The sequence below is a fragment of the Lepus europaeus genome, chromosome 9, assembly GCF_033115175.1.
Source record: "Lepus europaeus isolate LE1 chromosome 9, mLepTim1.pri, whole genome shotgun sequence".
NCBI classification, from domain to species: domain Eukaryota; kingdom Metazoa; phylum Chordata; class Mammalia; order Lagomorpha; family Leporidae; genus Lepus; species Lepus europaeus.
Window position 1 is genome coordinate 21,889,376 of NC_084835.1, and position 14,296 is coordinate 21,903,671.

The 14,296-nt window shown below is 46.0% G+C and overlaps 1 protein-coding gene across 4 annotated transcripts in view; it reads right to left on the bottom strand.

Annotated features, from left to right (window-relative positions):
- Positions 1 to 4,544: 4,544 nt before the first annotated feature.
- The window catches only part of SETD2 (SET domain containing 2, histone lysine methyltransferase), a 118,662-nt gene continuing 108,910 nt past the window's right edge, over positions 4,545 to 14,296 (bottom strand). For all 4 annotated transcript variants that reach the window (XM_062200726.1, XM_062200725.1, XM_062200727.1 and 1 more), the window contains 3 exons: positions 7,859 to 7,939; positions 5,718 to 5,819; positions 4,545 to 5,347 (listed from right to left, as the gene is read on the bottom strand). In XM_062200726.1, coding sequence (XP_062056710.1) covers positions 5,186 to 5,347; positions 5,718 to 5,819; positions 7,859 to 7,939 — 345 coding nt within the window. In that variant the 3' untranslated portion in view covers positions 4,545 to 5,185. The remainder of the gene's footprint in view (positions 5,348 to 5,717; positions 5,820 to 7,858; positions 7,940 to 14,296) is intronic.

Here is a 14,296-nt window from a genome sequence, read left to right on the forward strand (position 1 = left end):
TGTGCTGGCTCTGTCTGGCTTCTTGGGCCTGTGAGGTCGCTGGGTAGCTATGAGGCAGAAGCCCTGAAAAAGGCTGGGGGTGAGGGGAAAACCCTCTCCTATCAGCACTCAGGTGGCGAGTAGTGTGTCCCATGGAAGATGGATGGGCTTTGGAGACAGACAAGTTCACACTGTGCACCTACCATTCACTGGTTGTTTCATGCTAAGAAGTGATTTTGCCTAGAACTTTAGCTTCCTTGGCTGGAGAAGATAAAAATGGCACAGTCAGTATCCCCATCCCCAAGGTTTCCAAATTGGCTCTGATGGAAGCTGGTTTGAGCCATTTCCTGCCTTAGGCTGGAGGCCTGCCCCTCTAGACAGGAGGCAAGAGCAACCTCGGCCCAAGGAAGCTGGGTATCAAGCTGGAACAGAAGAGCAAAGGGCTCTTCCTCCAAAACTCAGCTCTGCTCAGGAGAGGGAGTTCCAAACATGCCTGTACAGTTGTGGTTTGGATACAAGCCAAGGACAAGAGGTCAGAACACCCACCCAAGGGGCAGTTCAGGCCAGGGACCTGGGCCAAACCACCTGCACCCTACGCATATGCCCACCCTGAAAAGGAGCAGGTAAGCAGGCTACCTTTTTTTTTTTTTTTTTGACAAGCAGAGTTAGAGAGACAGAAAGGTCTTCCTTTTCCGTTGGTTCACCCTCCAATGGCCCCTACAGGTGGCGCACTGTGCCAATCCGAAGCCAGGAGCCAGGTGCTTCTCCTGGTCTCCCATGTGGGTGCAGGGCCCAAGGACTTGGGCCATTCTCCACTGCACTCCCGGGCCATAGCAGAGAGCTGGCCTGGAAGAGGGGCAACTGAGACAGAATCTGGCGCCCCAACCAGGACTAGAACCTGGTGTGCCGGCGCCGCAGGCGGAGGATTAGCCAAGTGAGCCGCGGCGCTGGCCCTTACCATGGCTTTTGAGCGCCTGCTTGGGAAGGTACAATGGCTCTATCCTGGGGTGTACCAGCATCCAAGGGCTTCAGCAGCACAGCCATCTAAACTCACTCAGGCGACCTGGGATCCAGTCATGGCCCACGGATGCCCAAGGTAGATCCTGTCCCCTTATTAGGATTGGCTGTTCTGAGTAGCAAACTCATCGAAACTGCTGTTCCTCAGAAGTAATTACCAGGCTTTTTAATGCCCTGTGATTCTCCCTTAAAATAAGGAAGGAGGTTTATAGCCACTTTCACCGTGAGATGACCCAAGGGCAATAACCCTCAAGAGTCAGGAGAGCAAGAAAAGGCTAGTTCCACACACTGGAAACATCACATCCAACTTCAACACAGTCCACGGCAGAGTGCCAGGCCCTGTGTTAAGTGGCATGGGCAGGATCTAGATGAACTGGCACACATGACCACAGTCTTGGGAGATCTGAGACTGAACGAGTCTGGGGAAAGGAAAGAGACTTTTTTTCCCCCTTAAATATATAATTTATTTATTTGAAAGCAGAGCATCAGAGAGCGAGGTCCTCCATCCGCTGGTTCACTCCCCAAATAGCCACAACAGCCCAAGGCTGGGTCAGGCTGATGCCAGCAGCTGGGAACTCCATCTGTGTCTCTCCCCTATGGACGGGAGGGCTCCAAGTGTTTGGACCATCATCCGCTGACTTCCCAGGCACGTTAGCAGAAAGCTGGATAGAAAGTAGAACAGCCAGGACTCAAACTGGCATTTGGACATGGCATATAGGTACTGCAAGCGGTGGCTTAATCTGGTGCACCACAATGCTGGCCCCAAGGGGAAGAGATTTTGAACAAAGAGATAAATACAGAATCCTCTTCAAACATGTCTTATCTGAAACTTGACAGCTCCCTGGCCACTACCCTTTAATGGAAGACAGCCTAACTTTCCTTGAAAAATCTGAAACTTAGGCCGGTGCCGTGGCTCAATAGGCTAATCCTCCACCTTGCGGCGCCGGCACACTGGGTTCTAAGTCCTGGTCGGGGCACCGGATTCTGTCCCGGTTCCTCTTCCTGTGCAGCTCTCTACTGTGGCCCGGGAGTACAGTGGAGGATGGCCTAGGTCCTTGGGCCCTGCACCCGCGTGGGAGACTAGGAGGAAGCACCTGGCTCCTGGTTTCAAATCAGCACGGTGCGCCAGCCGCAGCGGCCATTGGGGGGTGAACCAACGGAAAAAGGAAGACCTTTCTGTCTCTCTCACTGTCCACTCTGCCTGTCCAAAAAAAAAAAGTAAATAAATAAAAAATCAAACTTACAGCTTTGGGTCATAACCCCAAGTATGACTTGATTCTGAGTTCCATGTACGTGGCTGCACCCTGTACTGCAAACCTACCTCTGGGTCTCACATGTGATGGCAGGGACCTAAGTACTTGAGCCATCACCTACTGCCTCCTAGGATGTGCACTGTTAAGAAGTTGGATTGGAAACCAGAGTACCTGGGGTGGGAACCAGAAGTCTGACAGGGGATGCAGGTGTCCCAAGTAGCATCTTAAGTGCTACACCAAATGTCTACCCCAATGCCATTTGAAATAAGGGACCATCAGTTGCCCCAGATTTTGGTATATGGGGGTATGTGTCCTTGAATCAGTTCACATGGACACCAAGAGGCAACTGTATGAGTAAGGTTAAACATAACACCTCTAATTATTATAATCTTAAAATAAGGACTTTTCTCTTAAAAATTCCTTTAACACTAAGATACCAGGTAAGTTACTGAGCCTCAGTTTCCTCATTATCAGTGCTGATCCCTCTGCCTCAGGGTTGTAAGGATTCTATGTGGTACAGGGTTTAAGCTGCTGCCTTTGATGCAGGCTTCCCGCACGGGTGCCACTTCAACTCCTGGCTGCTTCACTTTCTATCCAGCTCCCTGCTAATGTGCTGGGGAAGGCAGCAGAAGATGGCCCCAGTACTTGGGGCCCAGAACCCACAGGAGAGACTCAGATGAAGCTGCTGGCTCTTGGCTTCAGCCTGGCCCTGCCCTGGCCATTGGGACCATTTGGGAAGTGAACCAGCTAGTAGAAGATGTCTCTCTAACTCTACCTTTCAAATAGATAAATAAATCCTAAGAACAAAACAAAATGATTAGATGAGCACAACCTGAGCTCTAAGTCTCAGTGTAGTACCCAGCAGGGAGTGGGTACTCCAATTTCTGCCTGCTCTACATAGGACTTGGCAAGCCATAGCCTGGCTTCACCTCTTCCCCAAGGGCACAGCTACAGTGAGAAAAATAACTGCTGCAGAGATATGGGACAAGCCTCTTTGCAAAAATAAATTCCAGTGTGGCCTGAAGTTTCTGGCCCTCACTGCCCAGATGATCAATCCATCACTGAGCCCAGCATCTTCCCAGAGATTTCCATTCTCACAACAATCTGTGTACTGTGTCCCTTCTATAGGATTCCTCCGCTGTCATCCCTCCAAGTGTCCAAGCTCAGGGATTCCAAATAGCAAGTGAGTGTTCCAGTGGACTCAGAGGAAAAAAGAATAAAAAGACGAAGGAAGTGGGGGTCAGCGCCATGGTGCAGTAGGTTAATCCTGCCTGCGGCACCAGCATCCCATATGGGCGCCAGTTCTAGTCCCAGCTGCTCCTCTTCCAGGCCAGCTCTCTGCTGTGGCCTGGTAAGGCAGTGGAGGATGGCCCAAGTGCTTGGGCCCTGCACCCGCATGGGAGACCCGGAGGAAGCACCCAGCTCTTCGCTTCGGATCAGCACAGCTCCAGCTGTTGCGGCCACCTGGGGAGTGAACCAACAGACGGAAGACCTTTCTGTCTCTCCCTCTCACTGTCTGCAACTCTACCTCTCAAGTAAAAAAATAAATAAAAATCTTAAAAAAAAAAAAAAAAAAAAAACATGAAGGAAGGAAGAGAGGGAGGGAATAAAATGTATCAGTGAGCTCAGAGATATCAAGTATCTAGAGGGAAGAGGTCCAATGTCTCTATCCAGGCAGGAGATATTAAGGGGAAGATACATTTGCTTGTTTTTATTTTTTAAAAAATATTTAATTTGAAATGGACACACACACACACACACACACCTTTTATCCACTGGTTCATTCCCCGGATGGTCACAGGTCAGGGATGGTCCAGGCTGAATCCAGGAGCTCCATTTGGGTCTCCCGTGTGGGTGGCAGGGCCCACGGACTCAGGCCTTCTTCTGCTGTTTTTCCAGTGCGTTAAGCAGAGAGCTGGATGAAGCAGAGTAGCTGGGACTGGAACCAGCACTCAGTTTAGCCCACTGCACCACAATGCTGGCCCCCATTTACCCGTCTCTTGAATGACCTATTAGAGAAGTTCAATCCCTATGAGGTCTCAGATCACACTTCCTTTGCTCTAGAAAGCTTGTGCAAACTGATACAAGCCCTGAGCACAGCCACAAGATCCCAAGCCCACAAGTATTAGTTATCTGGCAAGTGGCTGCCTCTGTCACAGATGGAACTTGTTGCGAACAAGGTTTGTGACAAAAATCCAATAGCAGGGATTAACCTTGGACTTCACATCTCCTCTTTCTCCAGGGGAAGGACTACAAACATGCTTGCTTAACTTTTAGGGAACACACATACCAAGTTCTTTAATCGATTTTATTTTTTACATAAAAAGTTCAGTAAAAATTGGATAAAGTAAAGTGATTTTAAGCAGTAAATCAATCTTATCAACATAGCACAAGGCTGACCAAAACCACAAGGCAGCCTGCTTTGGAATATTTACATGATAACAAATTAAACCTTGCAGGAGAACTTAAACCATCCTTACAAAGTCTTCCTGTGATCCTAGCACGTAAAGGCTAAAAGCGAAACAAAAACCAGGAAAAAAACAAAATTATTTTCAATATATTCACATATACATTAAAATATAATACAGATCATCAGGGTTTAGGGTCTTGGGTGGGGATGCGCATGGGTCTGTGCGCTGACAGCACCGCCAAGGAGGAGACCCAGGTTTGAATGGGGTCAGGTCTGGCCAGGGTCTTCCCTAAACCCTTGCCTCTGGTGGCCTCTAAGCACAACCCAACAGCTTACAAGAGGGATCACTTGTTGCAGATGAAGCTCACTTTTGTGGCTTTCAGTCGACACCTGCAGGTCTGTATCCTCCAGGGTGGCAGTGCCATCAGGAGTGCAGCCCTGACAGGGTGGGGCAGAGAGGCCCATGGGAGTTCTCCCAGAGTCTGTGCTACCCGATTCACCTGTCCTTCCACCCTGGCCCCATACGTCACTCTAATTCAGTGTCCTCTTTGGGTTTGTAAACAGCCCCAAACTTCTGCATGTACTTCTTAATGTACTCCTTGGTTTTGTGTTTCACATTCTCATTGCACTCCAGGTCCTCGGGGTTCTTACAGTACTTCAATTCCTTATTCATAACGCCGTGAGTCAGCTGTCCAGGGCACAGGAAGAAAGATACAGCCAACAATTAGAGTGGAAATGATTTGGGGGTTGGGGGAGGAAGGATAGAGGTGGTAACCTAACTTGCCACTTCTGGGGCTTTTCACAGTCAGAGTCGGATAACTGGGTAGTTTAGAACAGGCTGGAACTGAGGTTACCAGAAAGGAAAAACTCCGCTCTTAAGTTTCTAAGAGAATATGGCTCTCAAGTAAGGTGCCCCTCCACCCCAAATCTCAGCCTGTCAGTTCTTGCATCCCCAGTCCTGGATCTTGCAAGGTAAATCACATTTCCTACAGTGAAAATGGCTGTCATACAAAGTACAGTTTGCCTAGAACACTGACAGACCAGAGAAGGGAAAGTACCTTGCGAGCAAGGTGTTTGAAATCCTCGGTTGTTGTAATTCTTCCCACTTTGCAGTCAGGTTTCCGGTAAGGGTTCAGGCACTGGACGATGAACTGGGACATCTGAGACAGAGTAAAGAGCGCATGGTGTTCAAAGATATGGAGAGGTCACGAAGCTACACCAAAAAAACGTAGCAAGTACAGCTAGCCAATCCTCCCCTTTTCTTCCCTCAGGGTGGCTGCTTTGAACAGTGGAAACACCATGAGTCAAAGATAAAGGATCCTCGGTCAGCCCTGAGATGGAAAGAGCTCCCAAGGATGGACAGAGCATGTCTCACAGCACAAGCCAGAGGGATCCATCAGCTTCAGGCTTCAGCCAACAAACTCTGTGAACTCAGCATACAAAGACTGTAGCTAGGTTCTGTGGTCCCTGGAGGAAGGGTAGGGCAGAGCAAGCATTCCAAGAGATACTGTGAGGGTTAGCTACCCAAGGACTGTAAGCATTTTGTATTTGATGGTTACTTAAGAGTCTGTCAGTGCTGCACTTCATTGTGTTCATATCACAGCCGTGGGGAGCAGATGGAAACATGGTCTAGCAGCCAGGGCTCAAAGAGAACAAAAAAAGTCATGACAGTCACTGAACAAGGACTACCCATCCCTGAAATTCAGTAACCCCCAGGCACACAAAGACAAGGCTGGATCCCAAGATGGGCACCAAATCAACAGCTGCTGGGTGACTCTGAGAAACTCAGTTTTTATTCTTAGAGGAGTCTTTAAAAGGTTTTCTGGCCTCCATATTCTCCCCTTTCAATCCATCCCCCAAATACAGTCAAATGTTTCTATATCTCCTGTTTAAAATCCTGTCAACAGTTCGTTGTAACCCACAGACCCCCAGGCCCTATATGAAGCAGCAAAATACCATCCAGCCTCATTTCCCTTGTCATATTCTGTGGAGTTAGTTCTAACTCCCTAGAAGGGATGATGTTCTCTTGCCTCTGCTACCCCAAGTTATATCCCTTCCCAATCCATCTGGCCAATTACTAGTTTTGATTCAAGGGTCCTGCCTGATACTTCACACAGTGGCCTCCAGTCTAAGCGTAGCCACTCTTCACATAGCTGCCACTTAATTACAGATTTGTTTCCTCAAATACAGTCTTAGCCTCTTCAATGAACAAAGACTGGGGTTTAGAATTTGGATGGGGGCTAGCACGGTGGTGTTGCAGGTAAAGCTGCCTCCTGCAGTGCCAATATCCCACATGGGCGCCGGTTTGAGTCCTGGCTGCTCCACTTCCCATCCAGCTCTCTATGTCCTAGGAAAGCAGTAGAAGATGGCCCAAATATTTAGGCCCCTGCACCCATGTGGGAGACCCAGAAGAAGCTCTTGGCTTCAGATCCACCCAGCTCTAGCCATTGCAGCCTTTCGGGGAGTAAACCAACAGATGGAAGACCTCTCTCTCTTTCTCTGCCTCTCTGTAACTCTGCCTTTCAGATAAATAAATAAATCTTAAAAAAAAAAAAAAAAGAATTTGGATGCCATGAGTCAGATAGGAAGTTGAGTGTTCTGTTGGCTGGAAATACACTTCAAGCAATATAAGGAAGAGCTGCTTTCTCCCAATCTCTTACGAGTTAGGCAGCTGCCAAAAGACTCAGCAGAGAGAGAGAACTGGAACTTGAACCATAAGGGTCAGAATTCACAAAGTCTTTTGTCTAGAATTGGCCTTCCCTGAATGTTAACAGTCCTCTGACCTGTATATAAGGAATGACCATGCCCACTTCAAGGGCTGCTGTGGGGGCGAAATGAGATGATGGATATGAAAGTGCTCACCCAGTTGTGAAGCAACACATCAACATGGCATTACTAACAACTAGAGGGTCACATCACAGATAGCAGGCAAGCAGACCAACACTTCAGAAAGCTTTCTTTTGCCATAACAAGGCCTGTACTTAGGTAAATGGATCTGCAGAAGAACTCTTGTTAAGCCAAGAAGAGTTGGCTGAGAAGTTCTTAATGGTACAAGCACTATGTCAGCATGATCCACAATTCTAAATAAATTTTATGCTCTCGCCTGTCTTGGTCAAGGGAGACACTGTATATAGGACAAGAAAAGGAAGGACTCAGGTTGAAGCCTGAGGAAATTAGTGCCTCATCTACCAGATCTTACCTCTTTTCTGAATACTTCTTTGCTTTTCTTAGCCAGCTCACTGGAGGTGTCTGCTTCTGCTGTCTTGGGCTTTTTTGATGTCTAGAAATAGAAAATACAACAGTGCTAGCACGAGAAGTCTGTCCTAGAACCCTCCTCTTTTACCCCAGCTGGGACACCTAATTCTTTACGTGAGAATCCAATTAGAAGCCTTGACTCAGCACATGACCCGAAGTCAAACTGGTTGTTCTGTTTCAAATCCTGTCATTTGGTTCTCACCTCCTCCTTAAAAGCCGGGTTCCAGGCCTCCACCCACAGTTGAGCTATGTTCTTCAGCAGCTTTATGTGTCAGTAGTTTCAGTCATTCTCTCCGAGAGGAACATGTTATATGACTTGGACTGTTCGTGCCCCTTTTCTAAGCTTAAGCCCCTCACAATGTCAAGTGAGGCCTAGGCTCCTCCCTTCTACCAGCTCTTACATTACAGGATTCCAGACAAGGGCAAAATGTTCTGTTTCCAAGACCTTTGGTTACTCATCACCTTTACTCTAAAGACAGAGCTGGCTAGACTACAAAAACCAGTCTCAGCATGAAGGAGAGGCTCCTTGGAGATTGGTATCTCCAGTTCAGGAATAGAAAGACTAAGGGAATATCAAGCTTTTAAGGGGAAGGAGATGGGGATCAACCGAGCCAGTGAATGGATGAGTAAATGCTAAGGTAGAGAAGACACTCTATCCCAATCTGGTAAGATGGTGACAAACCTAGGTACATTCCTAGCCCTGCTAGAGGGAGGTGCTGCTTAGTTCCAGCAAGCAGGCATCCCTGGCACACAAAGCATCTGCCACACAGGCCATCTCCCCACACCTTTGCTCACCACTAGCCATCAGGTCCCTTTCCCAGCATACTTATATATATACTTCTGAGCTAGAGGCTCAGAGAAATTTTCTACTCCCCAGTTTCTGTTTTACCCAGTTCCATCAACAGTATAAAGGCCCTGGTGACGAAGAAGCTGTTCAACTCCATCAGCTCTGGAATGGCTCCAGAGAAAGGTGGCACTCCCTAGGCTTATGGCTGTTACAAATCAACTTTCTCTTCTTCCCTATAAAGTTTTATATGTTTTCCATTTTTCTACATTCTTTCTTTGGCTGTGGGAGTGCAGGAAGGGTGAGGAGGTAGGGTAGAAAGAAAAGACTCAACTTCTGCTTTCAGAAAACAAACCAAAAAAAAACACAAATAACTCCATTTTCAAATGTTTTGCTTTAGGATTTTTAAATTATTCTTTCCCGGTTGTAGAATATGGGTGTGTTCTATAATTAAGACCCCAAGTGAGGACAGGTGTTTGGCACAGTGGTTAAGACTCTGCTTGGGATACCTGCATTCCATATTGGAGTACCTAGGTTTGAGTTCCAGCTCTGCTCCTAATTCCAGCCTGTTAATGCACACCCTGGGAGACAGCAGGTGATGGTTCAAGTACTTGGGTCCCTGTTCCCTATGTGGGAGACTTGGATTGGGTTCTTGGCTCCCAGCTTCAGCCTGGGCCATTGTGGGCATTTGGGGAGTGAACCAGCAGATCGGAGCTCTCTCAGTCTTTCTCTCTGCCTCTCAAATAAATAAAGAAGAAAAAAGACTTCAGGTAGCAAAGAATCAAGAATTGCTTGAATAAGCCAAGGAAACCCCAAAATACACTCATAAATCTCAGAAGTGAGCAGCAATACAAGAGTATCAGAAGGTTCTTCAGGTGTGACAACCACCCAAGGATCCTGGATCTATGGAAGCACCAGGCTCCTCGCCAGGCTACTATGTAAAACAGGAACATCTTGCCTTCCTCTGAACAGGGCGTGTTCAGAAAGCTCTCTACGTGTATCAAATGCACATTTAATAACTTTCTAATTTAATCAGACTTGGTGAGGCTGAGAGCTTTTGAAGAGTGTCCAAACTCAGAACATGGAAATCATAAACCAAAATGAAGTACTCTTAGGGGTATTGAGATCTGCAAACCCCTCTCCTTGTGATCTAAAAATGGCATTGAAATAATTCCAGAAACTGACTAATGCTTATTACTCAAGCCCAATGTCAAGTGGAGGAGCCAGAGTCAGAGCTGAGGGCAGCATCAGTTATTTACATGAAAACCTTGGGACACCTACCTTCCCCAAAGTCCGATTTAGAATTTGAGCATCTCTAAAAACACACAAACTTCTAAAACCAAGTGGTATTAATCTTCTCAAAAACCTATTGCTAATTAAAAAATCTCTTAGCACCAGAGGAAACATTAGACTAGACCAATGGTTCCTAACATAAAATGAGATACTTCAAGGGGTAGGGGGCACCAGCCTGTATAACAACTGGCATTGCTGAGATTTAAGAAAACCACTAGTGTGGACAGGAGGAGGCTTTGATCCATAAAAAAGTAAAGTGTCCCCAGGTCTTCCCTAACAATCAGTTTGCCTTTTCTCTATGACAGCTCACATGTGGAATTAGTCAATGGATGGTTTCCCTGGGAATCTATGTGAACAACGGCCAGATGAGAGTAAACAACGGGCCTGGCTGAAAGCCAGAGCTTACTGCCTTTAGAAGTTGACCCTGCAGTCAGCCTTAACCACATGTGAACTCTCAGAGAATGTGTCTGAATGTGAAAAGGAAGAACTAAGTACGTTCACGTTACTCAAGGTAAGCTTTGAGACTTTCTCACTTAGATGGCAAGGGCCTTAAGCTTACTGGGAAGCTGCAGCAACTACACAGACTGTAGGACAACAAATGCAAATTCTATTCTTTATTATACCTACAGACACCATCATGTCACAAAGCCCATGTGTCTTGGATTTGAGAGGTGTGACCTGACAGAGATAGGTCCCCAAAAGGGAGAGTAGGGGGGCCGGAGCTGTAGCTCAGCGGGTCAACACCCTGGCCTAAAGTGCCAACATCCCATACAGGCAAAGGTTTGAGACCTGGCTGCTCCACTTCCTATCCAGCTCTCTGCTATGGCCTGGGAAGGCAGTGGAGGATGGCCCAAGTCCTTAGACCCCTGCACCTGCGTGGGAGACACGGAGGAAACTCCTGGCTCCTGGGTTCAGATTGGCGCAGCTCCAGCCATCGCATCCAACTGGGGAGTGAACCAGCGGATAGGAGACCTCTTTCCTCTCTGCCTTTCCTTCTCTTTCTGTGTAACTCTGACTTTCAAATAAATACATAAATCTTTAAAAAAAATATTTTAACTAACATTACTGTCCCCTAGGGTGCCCATATCAGGAGACAGGAGCTAGAAACTGAACCCATGTACTGTGTTCTGGAAAGCAGGCATCTTAACTAGGCTAAATGCCAACCACAATATAGGTGTTTTTGTTGGTTATTTTGTTTTTGTTTTAGTTTTTAATAGTTTCAATATAGTCCACAGACACAATACCACAGATGTTTTCTATACACATCTCTCATGATCTTCTCAAACTACTGCTATCAAAATATCCTCAAAGAATTTTCTACATATGTCTATTTTAACAATAATCTCACTGTATTCTTGCTTTATAACTCTGGCTATTTCCTTAGACTGAACTTCCTGAACATCAGGATCTGTATTATTTCTTTTTCTATTTCTAATATTCCATACAGGGTCGGTAAATTAATGAAACCGTAATACAACAGTCTATCTCCAAAGGGATCAAAATCTAAAAGAAAGCCATAATGAGGGTTGCCAGCCCTGTAGCACAGAGGGTAAAGCTTCCACCTGCAGTGCCGGCATCCCATATGGGCACTGGTTCGGGTCCTGGCTGCTCCACTTTTGATCCAGTTCTCTGCTATGGCCTGGAAGAACAGTAGAGGATGGCCCAAGTCCTTGGGCCCCTGCACTCATGTGGGAGACCCAGAGGAGGCTCCTGGCTCTTGGCTTGGGATCAGCACAGCTCCAGCCGTTGCAGCCAATTGGGGAATGAACCAGCAGATGGGAGACCTCTCTTTCTCTCTGTGTGTAACTCTGACTTTCAAAAAAAAAAAAAAAAAAAAAAAAAAAGCCATGAGGAAACAATGGGGCAGAAGGAATAAAAATAAAAAGAATTGCCTTCTCATTCCTGTCTTCTAAGATGCTAGCTAGATGAATGCAACTGTAAATGCTTAGAAAAGTTAGAAGCAAATATAAGAGGTATTCAAAAAATTCATGGTAGGCCGGTGCCACGGCTCCGGCACACCGGGTTCTAGTCCCGGTCGGGGCACCGATCCTGTCCCGGTTGCCCCTCTTCCAGGCCAGCTCTCTGCTGTGGCCAGGGAGTGCAGTGGAGGATGGCCCAAGTCTTTGGGCCCTGCACCCCATGGGAGACCAGGAGAAGCACCTGGCTCTTGCCATCGGAATGGCGCGGTGCGCCGGCCGCAGCGCGCCTACCGCAGCGGCCATTGGAGGGTGAACCAACGGCAAAATGGAAGACCTTTCTCTCTGTCTCCCTCTACTGTCCACTCTGCCTGTCCAAAAAAAAAAAAAAAATCATGGAAAATATATATTATGAAAAAGCTATGCATAGCTTTCAAAATCTTTTCTCACAAAAATAGACATATTTTAATTAAATTTCCCAGGTTTTTTTTTTTTTTTTTTTTGGACAGGCAGAGTGGACAGTGAAAGAGAGAGACAGAGAGAAAGGTGTTCCTTTTTGCCGTTGGTTCACCCCGCAGTGGCCACTGCAGCCGGCATGCTTCTCCCAGTCTCCCACGCGGGTGCAGGGCCCAAGGACTTGGGCCATCCTCCACTGTACTCCCAGGCCACAGCAGAGAGCTGGACTGGAAGAGGAGCAACAACCGGGGCATAATCCAGTGCCCCGACTGGGACTAGAACCTGGAGGATTAGCCTAGTGAGCTACGGCGCCGGCCTTCCAGGTATTTTTTGAAGTGCCCTAGCTACCTAAGCCAAGTGGATCCTTCTGACAGAAAGCTATGATGCAAAGGGACCCAAAGACTGACACCTCAAACCTTTGATTTGCATTTCAGGGGAAGGTTGGTTGGAGGATAACTCATTTGTTCTTTCTTCTAGTACATCTGGACTGAAGGAAAACAAGTGACTCTTAAGTTTTTTTCACTGAAATACAAGAAAAGGTAAAGATACCAAGTCAGAGATAAAAGCCTAAGAAGCTGAGCTACAGCATGGGTGTCCAGGTTGTCTCTGGCAGGAAACATATGACACAGACTTTTCCCCTTCAATACTTGTCTCTAGAAAAAAACTTACAGAACCTTCACACACTACTGATAGAAATGTCTAATGAAGTAGCTACTTTGAAAAACAAAAGCTTGACAATTTCTTTAAAAGGTAAACATAAATTTATCCTATGGCTTAACAATTCTATTCCTAGGTATTTACCAAATAGAAATGGAAATATATGTCCATAGATGTACAATGCCAAGAGCAAATCCTAATCGTCTCACTTTGGGTGAGAATAATATGTTAAGGTAGATTCATCAACTTCAACAAATATACTACTCTGGTACCAGATGTTGATAGTGGGGGAAACTATGCATGTGTGGTGGGGGGATATTTGGAAACTCTGGAATCTCTATTTTACATTCAATTTACTTTATGATCAATTTTGATGTGCCAAAATAGAACTAAATTGCTCTAAAAATAAAGCCTGTTATTAATAAAACAAATCCCTTTTCAGGCAAACAAAAAGCTGAAAGAATTCATCATCAATATATCTGAAATACTAGAAATATTAAAAGGACATTCTCCAGGCGAGAGTTAAATGATTCCAGATGGAAATTCAACTCAACATGAAAAAATGAAGAGTGCTGGAAATGGTAAATATGAGGATAAATATAGATCTCTGTTGCAAGTTTAAAACTTTTCTCTAACAGTTTAAAGCAAAACACAATCCTGTAGTTAATAAAATGTAAAAACAAATAAAACATAGTAACAGAAGCACAATGCATAAGAGGCAGCAAAATAGAAGTAGTTTCTTACAATGAGAGAAAAAGTAGATCATACTATAAGCAATTACAGAAAAGTGGTGTATTATATGATAATGGTCTATAGTAAGATAAATATTTATAGTGCAAACTTTGGAACAACAGTTCTCAAAGTTTTAGGTCTCAGCATCCCTTTACACTCAACAAATTGAGGATCCTCCCAAAACTCTTATCTATACCTATATATACATATCAGAATTTTGGGGGGCTTGCCTTGTGGCTCAGCAAGTTAAGCTGCCACTTGTCTTGCAGGAGTCCCATACTGGAATGCCAGTTTGGGTTCCTGCTGCTCTGCCTCCAATCCAGCTTCCTGCTAATAGACCAAAGAAAGCAGAAGTACTTGGGCCCCTGTACCCACAGGGAAGAAGATGGAATTCTGAGCCCCGGCAGTTTGGCCCAGCCCTGGCTTTTGTGGCCATTTTGGGGAGTGAACCAGCAGAGATTTTTCTGTATCTCCCTCCCTCTCTATAGCTCTGCCTTTCAAATAAAAATTATTTTTCCTATTAGAAAAATTAAAACTAAGAAAA